Raw genomic sequence first — 17,020 nt, 5'->3', positions numbered from 1 at the left:
GCTGATAAAGGCCTTGCCAAAGCCTTAAGATAAATGGAGATAGAGCTATAAATATCAGTGCTGACTTTTCTTCAGCCTGAAGACAACTGATGGCTGAGGGTTTCTTACCTGCAGGTCAGGGTCTGGCACAGGGATGTTGTAATATTCTCCTTCGTCTTGAGCCAGCAGTTTGAACCAGCCACTGATGGGACGCCGGAAGATCTCACTCACTCCGAATGACAGCGCTCCCATGAAGTCATTCCTGGATGTGCGGTCCCAGTCCCACACTTCCACAGACAATCGCCTGTCCCACTGGTGACCGCGCACTGAGCTGAAGAGAAGAAATCATTATGTGAGTTAGCTTACAGTGTAAACAACTGAAGAATTCACAAAGATGGAGAAAGAAGTCATTATTTTCATATTTCGCAATTCTGGTGAATATCAAAAATATGCAAACATATTTTCAAAAAAGGGGAAATTTTAATGCTGTTTATGTACCAAACAGTAAATCTATTGAGTTAACATCAAACACACATATTTAATAGTCTATTCTCTATCTATAAGGGGGCTTTTTCTGACACACTGTTTGTGTATGACATTTTATTATGGCCTAAAGTGTGTTTTGACCAAATCCTGAGTAAACCTTGGATTTAAGTTCACAAGAACTCACAAGGTGAAACTCTCATTCCAGACGGGATTCAGTGTTGAGCGAATGGTCTTGGTTTTCTGTTTGCTGTGGCTCTTTGGGTCTGGAATCAATTTCAGTTTAACATATGGGTCTGAAAGGCCATTTGGATCCATGGGCATCAGGTTACGAGCCTCCCGCACTGGAGAGATAGAACAACAGAAAGAAGAGAGGAAGAAGTCCTTTATGACCCGTGTTTTCTCTCTTTTACTTAAAGGAAACATTTCCCATAACCCATTGGTTGTTCTCACCTGTGACATAAACGTCCTCGGACTCTCCCCTGATGGTCAGGTGGATCCTCCCTCTCTTCTCTGTGTGGTCCTGGCCGCAGAGACTGGGAACACTGGTCTCACAGCGCCGATGGACATTCATGTCACAACCTTGACAGTAGAAAGACAGACAGGGATCAAACGTGTGCAAAGAGGCAAAACTACTTCATACTGTGAGCCATAAAAGACCTTGTAATTACAAATGGTTAAATGGACAATGTTTGCACTACAGGAGTCTTTGTTGTATGCCATAATGTCCCTCTTCCTACATCTTTTCTGTCTGACAGTCAAGTAACTGATGCATTGATGTCCCACAACCACCAAATTCTTAACCAAAACCCTAATATTTGTTCACATATACTAGATAATAGTGAAGATTTGGTACTCAGGAGCAGGCCTGCCCACAGAGTTGGCTGGGATTAGAAAAAAATCCAGAGAATGGGCATTCTCATTCAATTTTCCAACCCTTTTCATTAATGTTTCCTTAGTCCATTTTTGCCTCTTTAAACAAATTAGTGCCACTTTTTAACTGCTTTTCACCATCTATCTGCCATTTTTGCCTTTGTTTTTTTTAATCCCTTTTTGTCACCTCTTTTATTACATATCACTTTCCGCATAGTTCAGTCAATTTGTCCACCCATATTGTGAACATTACCGATAAAAAGGTAATTCTGTTTTAAGACCGGGTTTATATTTTGAAAAAGGCCATATTGTACAACAGCATGAATAAATAAAATTAATTATTTGTTACTTTAATAAGCTTGGTTATTACTCAGGCCCCAGACAGCTCTCCTCTTTATCCCCACTGATGAGTGGCCTTGTTCAGGAGCGTGGATTGTCAGCATGGTAAATGTTTTGGCTTCCATTCATAGTACATTCGTAGACTAATCTGTTTCCATACCAGCTTTGATGTTTACACGGGACAGCGAATAACATTATTGAATAATATTATAACATTAACACTAATGACATACCAGTACCCATTGGTTGTATTCTGTTGATGATTTACTAGTCCCTATAAAAAGCTATCTACATAAAAGCGCAGGGAACAATCTGTGAACAATCTGATCAAACATTTCAGCTTGAGCCACAAATCCTCTGGATGCTCTGTGACAAAAGCCAATCTCTGACAAATTCCCAGACTACCACAGATGCATCAGAAGTGATCAATCAGGCCTCCGTTCAACAAACACTTTTAAAGTTGTTTTCTTCTCTTCTCGAGGACCAAGGTGACAAAACTTGTCTTTTTACTTTTTACAGATCTGCATCGTGACGTTGACATTTAGGCAAACTTGAGACTCTTTAATTAGACGTGACTCTTGGAGAATTTTTATTCCTTTTCAGGGTTATACCACTGAAGTGAGCCTGAGTAAAACAGCTATTTAACTTATATCTACTGATGAACTGAAACTCACAGGAAACAGATTAACAGGCACCAACCAGAGAGATGTAATGGACTAAGAAATGACAGCATTAAAGAGTGAAAATATGCATAAAAGGAAGTCTTTGCCATTAACACAAACTGATGGCTACACCAGTTTACTGTGAAAAAGGCATCAATTCCCAGCAGCATATATCGTCAGATGATGATAGTCGAAAACTGCTAAATGCTTTTAAGTAGGTATGAGTATTTAAATCCAGTACTGGTACCAACACATCCAACACCTATGGGACGGAATTACAACACAGATCTCAATACTGCATTTCTATATCCCGCCACCCCGAAAGAATGGTAAGAAATACCTTATGGAATTTGTGTGATTTATGTGTTAAGTTACATCGGTTTGCTTTTCTTATCCCATGTTCAACTGGCATCTTATAAAGATATTTCTGAGAACCATTTACAATACCCAGACAGTTGTTGTTTACCTGCTGACTTTCCCCTAACTTTCTTCACTGTGTATCAACTTAGGCACTGGCACCACTCACTAATAAGTACCCTGTACTCCGGCATGGTTGTGCTCACAACTCCAGAGTCCCATGCCTGAGTCCACGTTTATCGTGCCGGACACCACCTCTTCAAGCAGACCGAGGCATGGTGCCTAAGTAGGGTATGTTAATGTTCAGACTTGGGCCGTCAAATTATTAAAATTCTTTATCACGATTAACCGAGGAATTTCTGTTGTAAATCACAATCTCCACATTTTGAAATGTCATAATTTTAGCATTTAAAAAAGTTTGGTTTCATTTTGGATTTTTATACTAACTTAGACTACGAGTAGATGACTTTTTGTGCAGATAAAAAGCTGCTTTTATTTTGGAATAAAATAAGGAACCTTGGGTAGACCAAAGACTGGCATCATCTAAACCAGTGTAAAGTAACTTGTTATGGATTAAAAAGGAGATAAGGGAATGTTATAAAGGAAAATGCTTGGCAACAAAAAGTGAAGATGACTTTTAACTTGTCAACTAAGGAGCAGTGGTGGACTTATTTCAAATTACATTGTAACCGCTTAACCAGAGTGCACTGATGTGGACAGTAAAGCGTGATTAGTCACATTAAAAAACTAGAAAAGCACTTGGAGAGCGCAGACCTCTGCCATTAGCCCTATCTCCCAATAGTGAAGAATCCTTTAAAAAATTCCTGGATTCATCCCTATGTGCCCCCCACCACAGCATTCACCAACTACTCCCCCCCCAGTGGGGTGAACTCGTGGTGAGGCAAAGCATTGGCTTTGCTGCATGTGGACTGTCATGGCGGGAGCATTGCCTGCTGGTGCCAACAGATGCACTGACAGTCTCACCCATGGTCTCTCTGGACGACTGAAAGTCATGGCAAAGGGTGAATATTCCTCTATTCCTCCCAGCATCGTGAGTATTCTTGCTACAATTCGATGTCTTTCTCTGTGTTACGCTGCAACTCGTCTCCTCAACCAGGCGTGCATCTTTCAAACTCTATAAACTTAAAAATTTTGAATAGAAACACCCAAAAACTGCTGCTGGGATTGAAGTTACTCATGTCCACCATCTCCTGGTGTAAAGTGGTAACAGCTCAGATCTCTGCCATTAGCCCTATATCCCAATAGTATAGAGTCCTTTAAAAAATTCCTGGATCCAGACGGTGATCTAGATCAGTCCCAAAATCTAATCAGTTCTTCCTTATGCCATTTCAGGACATTTCCTGAAAATGTCCTGAAAATCCATCCACAAATTTTTGAGTTATGTTGCTAACAAACAAATGAACAAACAAACGAACAAACCCAGCCGATCACATAACCTCCTTGGCAGAGGTAACAATGTATGCACTAATTATGGCCCTTCGTTAATCGTGATCAATACATTAACTCTGACAGCCCTAGGAACATAGGGACCTTTTGAGCATCCTCAAGCTAAAGATCTATGAGGGTGGGAGGCAGTTCACATCAAAACAACATCATTACGAAGGTTGTTCAAAAACATTTGAATTATGCTCTAATGGCTGGTGACTTTAAAAATACTCTGACTGTCATTTGCATTAATATTTAGGAAAATAAGAGAAAAATGTAATTTGCTTAATAATGTGGGAAGCGGTGTAAGCGTACTCAGATCTGGTCTCAGGTCTCTTATGTGAAACCGCTCTTACTCTGGACAAATCAGTCGCTGACTTTGCCACAGGAGATTGGGGGTTCGAATCTGGGTCAGGACATAATGAGTATCATTGTGGGCCCTTTGGCAAGGAACACCTCTCCCACATGAACGTCACTTTGGACAAAAGTATCTGCTAAATGACATTGTTTTGTATCTTGTATCTTGACCGAGATAAAAGTACTGAACTCTCATGGAAAACATGTAATTTTAAAGGGGAAATATTATGCAAAATACACTTTTTCAGGCTTTCCTAACAAAAATATGTGCAACATCCGTTTCCTGAGAGGGGCGGAGTCAGACAGCTCATTAACATTTAAAGCCACAGACAGAAACAGCTCGTTCTGAATAGGGCTGAAACAAAAAGTTTTTTAGACATGCAAAAATCCAATACTGGAGGTTTTTTCAGCAACAAACTTCACAGGAATGTTTTGGGGACCTCTGAGAGCAATATAAACTTGTCTTAAAGGGGTAAAATATGTGACCTCTAAGCTGTTAGCATGTGTTGGTTAGAGAAATAATAAGGATTTTTGTTACAAAATGAAAAGATGTCATTTTGCAGTCAGTTACATACTGGGCTGTTTGAGTTTCTCCTGTCTCAACATCTAAGCAGCAAAGCGGCAAGAAAATGAACAAGAGCTTTACCTGAAATAATGCCATTTAACAGACACATTCAACATCAGATGTTTCTCCCAATTCTGCCCGTGTAAGCTTTTTCATCCCCATTATACGATCATATAAGTATTCAGACAAACAGCTTTATCACACAGTTAAATGAGGTAAAACTCACAGGCACATTTCATGCCCTGGTGTATGAGTCCGTACAGCAGCGAGCCGCAGTGATCACAGAAGGTTGGGCTGGAGTAGGTGTGGATCTTAAATGTGTGTCGACTCTTCAGGTCCTGAAATACACCAGAAACAGTTCAAATTAACACACACACATAGAGTACACACAGCATGACTACGTGACTGTGGAAGCAGCTATGAACACATTCATTTACACACACGGATGCAGAGTATGATTAGTGGAGAGATGTTGTGTGGGGTATTCATGGACAAGCCAATTAGATTTCTCCACTGGGAGAGGACATATAAATGAGAGTGCATCTTAGCAAGGCTGTGTGAGTGTAGATCTGTGTGTGTATATCTATATGTGTGTGTGTATTCTGTGCAGAGAGGGATGAATCATTTTTATCTCTCTTCAGTGCATCAGACCCCAGACATTACCTTCTCCCAAACTGTTTTCCCTCCCCGGCCCCTCTGAGCTGCTATTTAAAAACTCTGTCACCCTGTTTCTCTTCCTGAGAGTGTGTATTTCCCTGTCTTTCATCCGTTTTTCACACACACTAACACAGCCTCACACACACACATGTTCCCCTTGACCTCATTTCTACAGCGGGTTTATTTGGACAGCAGAGAAAAAAGTGAGGAAAGGAAAAATATCTGAAATCCTCAAAAACCCGTAGAGAGGAAGACTGAGTCTATTCCCTTTTCCTCCCTGTAATTCCCCGGTCTTATCAGTCCCTCCCAACCTCCACCTGTACCCCCCCCCGCTCGCTATCTCCTCCCTACTCCCCGCATCTCTCCAAGGCCTTGTAGCATGACATGACATGAGCGCAGACGTCACACCCAGGACAAGGCTGCCAAGGATGTATGGACTGATGGATGAGTCATGCACACATGTTACTGGCAGCTGATGGCAAAATATGACAACGACGGAGAAATTATGACAACAAAAAAAACGTAAGAGATGATAAAAGTGCTGTAATTGCTGAGACATCTGCTCACATCTGGCTTTGGGCACGTCACGGAGCCAGGACAAGTGAAGGTCACAAACTCGTGACATCTTTTGTGCACCACAAAACTGCAAACTGGAGAAAAGATGGAGGAAGAAAATCCTTAAAAATTAATCAGCCACAGTGAGAAAAATCATCCAAGAAAGATTTAACACTGCAGAAAAATACAATAACAGAGTTTATCTTTACCTTGACATTGGAATCCCTGTTTGCCAATGCCCCTAAGAAAAAAAGCACATGGATTAAGACACAAATACAATCTTCTCCACCTCTCTTTAAGGTGAAATATTTTGCTTGAGAGACTGTTTCTTAGCCAGAGGAGTACAGATAATGCTGCCAAGATGAAGATAGAGCAGCTGTGTTATTTTGTTCTGTAATAACCCAAGACATAGAGGCAGAGGAGGAGAATAAACTCTTACTAATCAGAAAACAAACTCCTCTACCTCTATAGACTTGATAAACAAAGTCATTATGTGTAGAGTTTGAGTATCTTTCCCTATAAGCCATAGTGCTGACCAGGTCAAGTGGAGCAGTTTCAATTATTGTCTCCCACACGCACAGGCATAAACACAATTCTCCTGTTTCCAGAACTGCGGTGCTGGCTGGTTTCCAGTGTCTCCTTAGAGCTTTAATTGAATAATTAAAGCCATTGATTGAGTAAAGAGTCCACTCAGCGGCCTGCCTGCTGTGAATCAAGTTTTGATTAGGAGGTTTAGGAAGAGAAGATGAACGAGACGCTGCTTCCGCTGAGAGCTCCTTCACAATCATCGTGGAGAAGCCCAGGGGTTCATAGGAAAACTGACCACAATCACTGATCTAAAATCAGTTCACCATCTGGCTTGGTAATAATTAAAGAGACGGTTGCAGAGGGTAATCTGATCCTTGATCAGCATTCACCAGAAGCCTCTACAGGCAGGGTGAGGTGTATGTCTGTTTTTGACCAGTAGAGAGCATTAGAGATCCAGAGATGGGTTTGGAGGGAAATCGGCAGTGTTGCTTTTCTGCTGGATATAACGGGGAACTCACTGCATTTTAAATTTAATGATGCATTGAAACATCTTTCTTACACAAGCCATTAAATAAACAGGTGCCCTAAAAGCAGCAGAAAAATGCTTTTCAACTCAGATGAATCCTTAAATCATCCAAGGCTGAGAGTTTAAAGAAGAAAAATACCAAGAACTAACTAAAACACATTATAAATGCTTGCCTTTTCTAGAGGTGTCATTCCCCACAGTTAACATATTTTAACATGTCACTGCGAGAAAAACACGTGTAAATGAAAGTTCATATCAGCTGAGCATTAGCTGCCTTAGTTTCAGTGTCCTGACACGATGCATGCTGACTCACTGTCACAGTCATGGCTCACTGAAACACTTCAACAGATTGGATCCATCATTAATGTGATAAGTAATGCCTGTGCTATTCTACTATGGCAAGTCAAGATGTCTGCTGTGTCCTTTTGAAGTGAACCATTATATGGTCTCATTAAGGGAGTTTCTTAACTGTTAAAGTAGCTGTTTAAAATATGTGACCTTTAAAGCCTTGTGAAATATGGCATGAAATAGTAGAAGTGCAAATATGACATCAAACACAAGAGGCCAATTAAGCATTCACAGAAAACTAAGCAAAAGTAAACATCTGTGACAGTTGGAAAACCATGTTAAAGCTTCTGTGTGGAGGTTTGGGATGTTGTAAAAAGGACTGAAACTAACACAGAAGGCTCTTTATGACCCAGAAAAGCAAACCAGAACGGACTGATTATTTCTTTATGGTTATTTAATGCTGCTGGGTAGGAGTACTGCGATGTGAGTAACCGCACTCTGCCGAATCAGCAATTTAAGACATTTCCCACTTATCTTGATAAGTGAGCGTTCAGCTGTTACAGCACATTTTCACATACATACGTGACTAATAGCTATATTTCCTTATATATATGAATGATGCCCTCTAGTGTCCACCAAATGAAGTGCACTCTATCACAGATGAATGCTAATATCTACCTGTAGCCATTAAGCAGCTTGGAATATGTGTTTGGGGAATTACTTCATGAACTTTTATACTTCATATAAAAGTGGTTAATTTGACTATATATCATATCAAGTTGATAAATATGACTTGTCATTGCCTGTTATCCAGCTATCAGATTGGTCAGCTAGCACACCGTCATACAGTCTCTCCAAAATGTACAACGAAAGTTCTTTTTTTGAATCTCAATGTACTCACGGCACATTATAGATTAAATTATTACAGAAGGGAGGAGTTTTACAGACAGGCTGGACATCACGGAGATTCCCATAGGAATGAATGGACTTCTTGTTGATTAGCCACCATAATCATAAATATGTGGAAACGAGGTGTTAAAAGAAAGCAGAATACAACTTTACAAAAAGACAAATTCAACATGTATAACAGATAAGAGGCACTGCTGCGTACCTAAAGTTCCACACAGGAGCTTTAAAATATTTTCTCTTTTGCTTGTTAAACCATCAGATGATATCACCAAAGCTAGCTTTGCTCATAACAGTGCCTTGTGTTAGGACCTGTGTTGTTCAGCCTTTAACAGTATGCTTGTGTTGCCTCAGACTCAGAGCGCTAAAGTAGAAGACCTACCATATGGCAATTAATCATTTCTGGTGAGTAACAAAATGCTTTTCTATCAGGGTTGCCAGTTCTGTGGTTTTCCCCTTGACTTGGGCTGCTCTTCAAATACTGCTGTGAGTTGAGTGGACCTATTTTTGATGTTAATAATAAAACTCTTTATCATAAATAAACTACTTTGTTCATGCCAAATCAAACTAAATCAACAAGTAGATAAACAGGTATCATGGAATATGTCCAGCTGTAGCCTCCTACCCTGCTGTCATTACAGCTGTGGTTGCAAAGGAAGAAGCAAAGGAGTCCACAAAAATTAGCTAGCTAGCTATAAACATCTGGCAAGAAACATACCAGCTGATAAGTGGGCAAAAATCAGGGAAAACACAAGGGAATGTAAAAATTAACATTATAAAGTGTTTTGGTTGAAATCAATGAATCAAATGCATATTAAAAAACATCAAGGTTAATTGTGCTTTAGTGCATCGTTCTACACATTCACAGAGATAAAAGGCTAAAAAAAAAGGTACAGTTGAGTTAACATGGGATCTTAATAAAAGAAAGTATAATATCCTTACTAGTTTACATGTATAATATGGAAAAACTGAACACTTGAGACAGTGAAGTTATCATCCCACTTAGGGCTGGATTGTGCTTTACTCATGTTCCTTAAGTGTTCCCTTAATATTGTAGGTAGCACATATATTTTAGTTGTGATGCTCTATTGCACATTTGATAACTTCAGTAAGTTAAGAACTAGATTAAAAACCCTGTATGTGGAAAACTCCTGTAAGTGCTGGCAATTTGTGGTGTTATTTTGTAAACATAGCAACACATTTGATGATTAAAGCGATGATATTGTACTTTAGAGGAAAAACATACTGTATGGTGTTGGGGAGGTTGTCCTGGTTTATTTTGAATTCTGGTGTTTTGCTGGTTCTTGGGCTTAATTTATTGCCTGTTTAGGCTAGTTTTGATTGGCTGTTGGACTGTTTTTTCACACAGACCTGACAACCCTTTCCTATCCAAATCAGTTAGCAGTCAGTATTCACAACATTGGCTTAGTTGCACCTATTTGTGCTCAAACCTACGAATGCTTAATGATAGTTCTACAGTGTTAGCTAGCGCTATATTAATACAGTTCAACACCTGCCGATACTAAACACCTATATAAACACATATATAATTGAGATCAGCTGATCTCTCACAAACGCACATTAGCTAACAATCAGCTGATTTGCTCTAAGAATGCTATTGGCTAATCACACTCATGCTGCTATATTCAAACTGCTCCAGCCTGGCTACCCTCTGCAAGCGGCTTTGCGCAACCCACCTCCACCCCAGCTCCTCCTTTTTTCTGCTACTGACTTAATCAGTATCATTCTGTTATCATTGCTGCCTGCTCTGCTCTGGGTTTTTACTGCTTCTCTCCCTGCCTCAGGCTTTCCTTGTCGGCACAGGAAAGGCAGGAGCGTGAGCTCGATGTTTTCCACAGGGGCTCGTGGAAGGGCAGGGGATCTCAGAGCAGTCAGTGCAAATTAATAGCTGCCAATGAAGAAAAATATTTATAACAGCAAGTCTTGTGTTTCTTGTCTAAGTGTGCCTGACTGAACTGTGTGCAGGGAAAATCCTTGAAGTGCTGGTATAAACTGGCTATTTATGTTAGTTTCACCTATTTGTCCTCAAACCTACAAATGCTTAATGATAGTTCTACAGTTCTACAGCTAGCACTATATTATTACAGCTCAACACCTGCCGATGCTACACACCACTGCCTGAACTAAACTCCAACAGCTAAAAATAGACAACCTCTGTGTACAGTCAAAACCTTCAGCCATCAATACTCTTCCCAAGGACATCACTAGTACTGTAAACAGATCAAACAAAACCTGCCATGCGACTTTTTCTTGCTATAGAAATATGAATGAATTGCCTTAGTTTTGACATCATCTTAACTGATCTTTAACTGGTTATAAAACAGAGTGAAACTAATACTAATGCCTTTATAACACCAACAAAAGTAAATGCATCTGTAAGCAAGTAGATTGAGGGTATCTTTACTGTAATTTCTAATAGAGAAACTGTTGCAACAATGTAGGTGTCCAATGATATGCTTAACAGGGCCTCAGGAAAAATCTTGTTTTACACTGTCCCTGGCATATGTGAACAAAAAGTGACACATTTGACTGTTAAAATGGGGGTTGGGGTAAAATTGTCCCAAACAGAAAGTTCATCACAAGAGCTTTGAATAGTTCAGCAGTATGTTTCTCACTCTTTCCACACTTAACAATTAGCTGTGGTGTTTTTTTTTTTCTTCTGAGACAATTCCAATAAACTGATAATTGAAAAAGCCAAACAAGCAACAACTGGTTTGTTTTCAGTGCCTGATTGAACAAAATATTTACGTTTCAGCCATCTCTCCTTAGTCTTTAATTAATCCAATAATCCCCAACGGGGCTGCGACACCCAGGTTGAAATCCTGCGTGAAGGAAGAGAGTTTTCACCCTGAGCTAAGTGCTGCCACCGCGGCCAAGACAGCAGCCAGTTGGAGAAATGTCCTGAAAGCTACCCAGAGGCTGCTGGCACACGCACCGCCCTGCACCGACATACACCACCACCATATGTCCAAACACACACACAACCACACACTCACAGCTCAAAAAAAGACTCACACATACGCTACTGCAACTTTACCGGATGCAACCAGCTAAATGCAGGGCAGTCTATAGAGTGCATGAATACCAGCAAGTAAAAGGTCTGCATAAACAAAAACACTGACTTGATTGGTCCATATGTACAGCAGAAGAATTTCAACGACTTATTTCCTTTGCTCTTGTTCCGCTCTCACACTTCAGGCTTATTTTCAAACATTTCTGTCGGTTGCTAGTAGATGAAAATGAGTGAATAACACACTACCCTTGAGCATTTAGGAAAACAGCCCAGTTTTTGACTTTATCACAACTAATTTTCTAACCTTCTGGTTTGTTATTTTGTCTAGATACATCCCAGATTTATCAACTGTGTATGTGTCTTTAGAATATGGCGAATTTGTAACCTTGCAAAGCAGATGGATTCGCCCCAGACAATGAAATTACAATGTTTTCTTTATATAAAATAATGTGATTAAACACTAATTCACCTAGTCCTACTTATAAATATCATATTACATTTTTACTAAGTTGAAAAAAATTGATTTTCATCAGGAGTTAAATACAACAGTTACAACTGTAGATCAGCACAGCTTTTTCAGCTCTTTTTTTCTGAGTTGACAGAACACATTTGTAGTTTTCAGTACTGTACTTAATCACTCTAAGTATTTTTTGTATTGATACTCAGATTATTTGACAATCATCTCTTAATCTGTATAGTTTTCCCAGAGTGGCTTTGGGAATTAGACACTTTTGCACCATGAGTGAAGTTACCCACTCAGTTAGAGAAGTCCCATCTAGTGAACTCTGTGGAAGAGCACTTGCTGGGCCAAAGTGCACCTTTCAAAAAGAGAGTACTATTTGACTGTGACAACACATCTGTTATCACTGTAGTCCTGGAAAAGCCTTCAAAGGTCTGTAAATTACCCCTAACTTAGTCAATATGGCTAGACCTTTTAAAAGAGGCTACTGTGTTGCGTCATTGGTGTAGTGACTATAGAATATAGAATAAAGGGTCAGCAGTGATAACATCTTTCTAGTAATTCTGGGTTTATTCCCCAGACTCCTGCAGCCACATGCTTAAGTGTCCTTCAGCAGGACTCTGAAGCCCAAATAGTTCCTCCTCCTCCTAATGTTAGCTGTGTTTGTGAATGTGTGTAAATTTGATTTTTTTAAATAATTATGGACACATTACATACCAGCCTCTGCCATCGCTGTGTGAATGTGACTTGCAGTGTTAAAGTGCTGTTAGTACTCATAAAGGCCAGAAAAGAGATACACAAGTTCAATTCACCATTTACTAAGAGTGGGACAGAAAATCAATTCCCGTATTGTAACTTCTTTCATTGGGTGGTTTTAAATCAAATCTAGCAGTGTAGTGGTGACTGGAGAAGTGGGAACGCTCTTAACGTGTCTCCCACATTTTTTAAAGCAGCCTGTCCGACAAAGGGTAACTTTCCTGTGCCACACGCAAGAGAGCATCTTGCATACTTAGTTCAAATAAAAACTGTCCTTTAGTATTGCATATTGTCACTTATGTCCTGCTGCTTCAGGAAGCAAGGATCATGAAATTAAAGCCAACTCTATGGAGACTTACAAATAAATTGCTATAGTCTGTAAACTTGCATAAACCCTGCACTACCACTCTGGTCAGATGATCCTGACATGATCTGAGAGCAGCTGAAGAGAGTGATGCCTTCCTTGCTTTCTCAAAGCCTGAAGTCTTTCAGATTTTAAATCACCTCGCATCAGTCCCTCTGACTAAACCAGCTAATAATGACTAAATTGTTTCATCCTAACTGAAAGAGATAAGTGGCAAGAAAGTGCTGAGCTCCCATCATATCTTTGTGCATTCAGTTTTATCCAACTGTCATCCTGCCTGCCAGTTGGGTGGGTAGCTAATTAGCTTAAAAACATTTTCTTTTTTCAAGGAAAGATTTCAAAACATCATCCACCATCCACAGAAAGAAAACTGAACTGTTTGAATACAATAAATAGTGAGCATTTTCTCTAGGTTGGTGAATTTATAGAAGAGAGCTGATAAGTCCAACATAAACTGTCAGCCTGCTGGTGTTAGCCACAGTTAGCTCGCATGCTACATCATTAGTCCATTAAACTTTATGGGAGGATGTTTCCAATGAGGAGAGAGCAAAATCAGCAGTGTGTGGGCACTTAAAAGGCAACTGCTGCATCCAGTATTATACAGTAAAAATTTTCAGAAGTTTATTTAGTATCCATTTAGCCACACTTAGCGCAATCAAGTCTCAGTTTATACTGTTCAGATGATGTCACTGCTCCAAGCAACAAATCATAAAGGTTGTTTGCAATCACATGATCCTAAATGTCTGGTGGGGGTCATGAAGTAGGGGACACCCATTAGAAAAGAATGGGTACCAAGGAAAGTTAGTACTTTACAGCTCTAAATGGACCTCTACACTGCACTCATCATCAGAACATTTCTACATTCAGTGAAAATTTAAAATTTTTTTACAAAGAAAGGTTTTTTTTGACTACAGTTTAACTTTTTTACCTGGTGGCCATCAATATTTCTTAGTCCTACAGCCTCCTAGTGTCTAGTGTCCCCTTGGGAGACAAGAGTCTTGAGGAGTCTTGTCCTGGGCTTAGAGGCAAGCTGATCTCCTTTAACGTATAAAAATGTTTGCATTTTGCCGTAAACATCCTTTTCATTGAAATAGGGATGCACTATCAACTGAGAGACCGGGTGATAATGTGCTGTTCATGAATGAGTCTGTTCTACAAAGCTACTCTTTGATGTGAGTAGCTAGCCCCTGTTTGAGTGCCAGTTTCCTTTCCTCCATTCTTTGTCATTATTTAATCCACATTTAAAAAAGCCAGACTTGCACCAAATGAAGAGCTGTTTGGGAGCCAAACAACCAGCTCTACTGAGCTGAGCCAAATGATCCGGATCTCTGAAATGAGACAGACATCGGCTGAGGAAACACAGTGAGGGTAAGAATTTAATTGGCTAAATCATGCCAAAACTGTGCCAAACCAAACCAAACCACCTTGTGGAAACAGACCATACATGAGCGTAGTGTGCCACAGCTCACCCAAGCTTTAGAGGAAGGCTTTTTTAATTCCTGACTGCTGCCATTACGCGGGGAGGTTTTTGAAGCCTTTTTTAAATTTTTCCCTGATGATTCACTATTTTTGAAACTCAAAAGTATCTTAATGATTAAGAATGTTTTATTTTTGCACTTTGAATGCTTGACATAGTCGTAAACAGCTCAAAACACAGCCTTTTGGTAGTGTTTTTCTATGCAGAAATCCCTCCAAAAGATGTTGTAGCTGAGTGTCTGATGGATAGGATAGAGTATGGAAAAGCAAAGGTGGCTGTAATGAGCAGTGTTTTCTTAAATTTATCTCTTTTCTTATATAATTTGACGATTGTTTTGACTTTAAAATTAAAAGAAGATTGCAATCATTTAATTGTAATGGAGTCACTTTACCTCAGTATTGCAGTTTGAATCGAATTTGCACCAAAGAATGATGTTAAGATCATACTGGGACAAAGGCGTGTCACCCCAGCCCTCACATTTAACATTATTTGAATTGCATGATTTTATATTTAAAGTAACCCAGACCTAGAGTAAGAGATCGAGGTTATTTTTATCATTCTTTGTATGATCTGTCTCTGTATGAGTACTTCTAACTTTATAGAACCAACAGCCAAATAAATGGAGTATCCCTTACAAGTGGGATAATTCCTCCTACACTGCTGCCTCTGTGAGTTTGTGCATGTCTTTTAACTGAAAGCATGCATGCTTTATGTTTTCTTTTCATATGAGCATGTGTGGTAGCAAACAGGGCTCCTAAATTAATCCCAGTGTGGTGTAGGCTGCTTGTGGAGGAGAGGTTATGTGATGGGGTCAGTGTGGTGGCGACAGAGTGTAGGCTGCTTCTTCAGCAGGAAACTCTAGCTGCTGGAAGAAAGAAAACATGCAAAGAAAGTCAGAGTCAGATAGAGTAGTGGGATGCCTGAGGAGGCGTCTTCAGAACTGACAGGATTGCTTTCTGTGTGAATGTGTAGCTGCTAGTGCGTGTGTGTTCTCGCGTTATGTGTGTTACCAGATGAAGTCGGTGCAGTGGCTGCAGAAGGTGGGCTGTTTGAAGAAGCGGGCTGTGAACTGATGATCTTTCACCTCCACGATCCTCTTGTGTTTGAGCGCTCCCTTCCTCTGGAACACGGGAACCCTGGGTGGAGGGGAGAGCGGCGAGGGCAGAGGGGAGGTGCCAGGGGAGGTCACTGATGCAGGGGAGGCCAGTGTCAACTGTGAGAGGGAGGGGGGAGGGGAGATTGGGGTGGACATGATGCCTGGAGGATATGGTAAAGAGAGAGAGGGAGATGATGAGTGTCAGAGAGGAGGGTATACAGGAGGAAGACCTTGAACACAGAGGAGGGGGAGTGGAGGGAGCGAGGAAGAGGAGGGAGGGATGGAGAGTGTTATGGGTCACGGTTGAGACAGGAGTTGTATTAATGGCACATGGGACGTCGGGTGGGGAGTGAAGTGATGGAGAGAAAGATTGAGAAAGCACCGGAAGTGCAAAGGAAGATGGAGGGAGCAGGGGTGTGAGAGTGATGGAGAAAAGAGAGGTGTAATGAGGGAGACATGGAGGTTAATTCAGAGACAGAGCTCTCCTCAGAGACTCTGAGACGATTAATACAACTCACTGTGTCCCACATACTGCCCGACCGTTGCACCCCTTATATCTCCATCTCCCTCGCAGCTACGAATACCACCCCCCCCCGGCCCCTAGTTGTCATCTCAGCTGTACCTCCTGTTGCCATGTCAACAACACCCCCACCACCTGCTCCAATATTAGAGCGTGTATCCTCTCCTGACTTTCTCCTTGCCCTTATTAGCAATTAGTCCCATTTCTGAAATAAAGTTTGAACTAGAATAAATGTATTTTTTCCTCTATAGCTTATCACATGTAGGGCAGAAAAAGTCTTCCATGCTTGTAAATGATAAATGAAACACCAGCAGAGATTTAATGAAAAAGCCCATAGCAAAAAACATATTAAAGAATGTGGTTAAAGAGCAGTGTCTTAGGACAGAAGCAGAGAGTAAATCAGTGAAAAGGTTACAAGTGGAGAGTGGTAATTGCTGTGAAATTACTAGAATATTGATATGAAGGTGAAATATGTCCTAAAATTCCTTGGTTTGTAAAGCAAAGATGATAAAAGTCATAGTACCTGAATTCGTGGTGATTCTGGAGGAAAGGCGCAACTAAAGGAAAGCTTTCTTCTCTTCCTCTCCCTCTCTTTTCTCCTCCTTTGGCTCACTTCAAAGGAAAGGCTAAGGTGTCACACCTGTGGCTGGTCGACTCAAAAAAAAAAAAAAGGAGAAGAAAGAAGAAAAAGAAAAAAAGGCTGCAGCAGGGAAGTTGCAGTGGCAGATAAGTAGGAAAGAATCAGCCAAAATAATGAAAAGAAAAACTATTACAACGGGAAAAAAAAGAAAG

The 17,020-nt window shown here is 40.4% G+C and overlaps 1 protein-coding gene across 2 annotated transcripts in view; it reads right to left on the bottom strand.

Annotated features, from left to right (window-relative positions):
- Nucleotides 1-16,773, bottom strand: part of prkcg (protein kinase C, gamma) — a 30,562-nt gene extending 13,789 nt beyond the window's left edge. For both annotated transcript variants that reach the window (XM_041793441.1, XM_041793440.1), the window contains exons 1-8: nt 16,752-16,773; nt 15,623-15,869; nt 6,483-6,514; nt 6,286-6,368; nt 5,288-5,399; nt 916-1,044; nt 650-806; nt 109-310 (exon numbers count right to left, since the gene is read on the bottom strand). In XM_041793441.1, coding sequence (XP_041649375.1) covers nt 109-310; nt 650-806; nt 916-1,044; nt 5,288-5,399; nt 6,286-6,368; nt 6,483-6,514; nt 15,623-15,864 — 957 coding nt within the window. In that variant the 5' untranslated portion in view covers nt 15,865-15,869; nt 16,752-16,773. The remainder of the gene's footprint in view (nt 1-108; nt 311-649; nt 807-915; nt 1,045-5,287; nt 5,400-6,285; nt 6,369-6,482; nt 6,515-15,622; nt 15,870-16,751) is intronic.
- Nucleotides 16,774-17,020: the final 247 nt, after the last annotated feature.

Source organism: Cheilinus undulatus, linkage group 8, assembly GCF_018320785.1.
Source record: "Cheilinus undulatus linkage group 8, ASM1832078v1, whole genome shotgun sequence".
Classification (NCBI taxonomy): Eukaryota; Metazoa; Chordata; class Actinopteri; order Labriformes; family Labridae; genus Cheilinus; species Cheilinus undulatus.
This window is presented reverse-complemented; position numbering and strand designations above follow the sequence as displayed.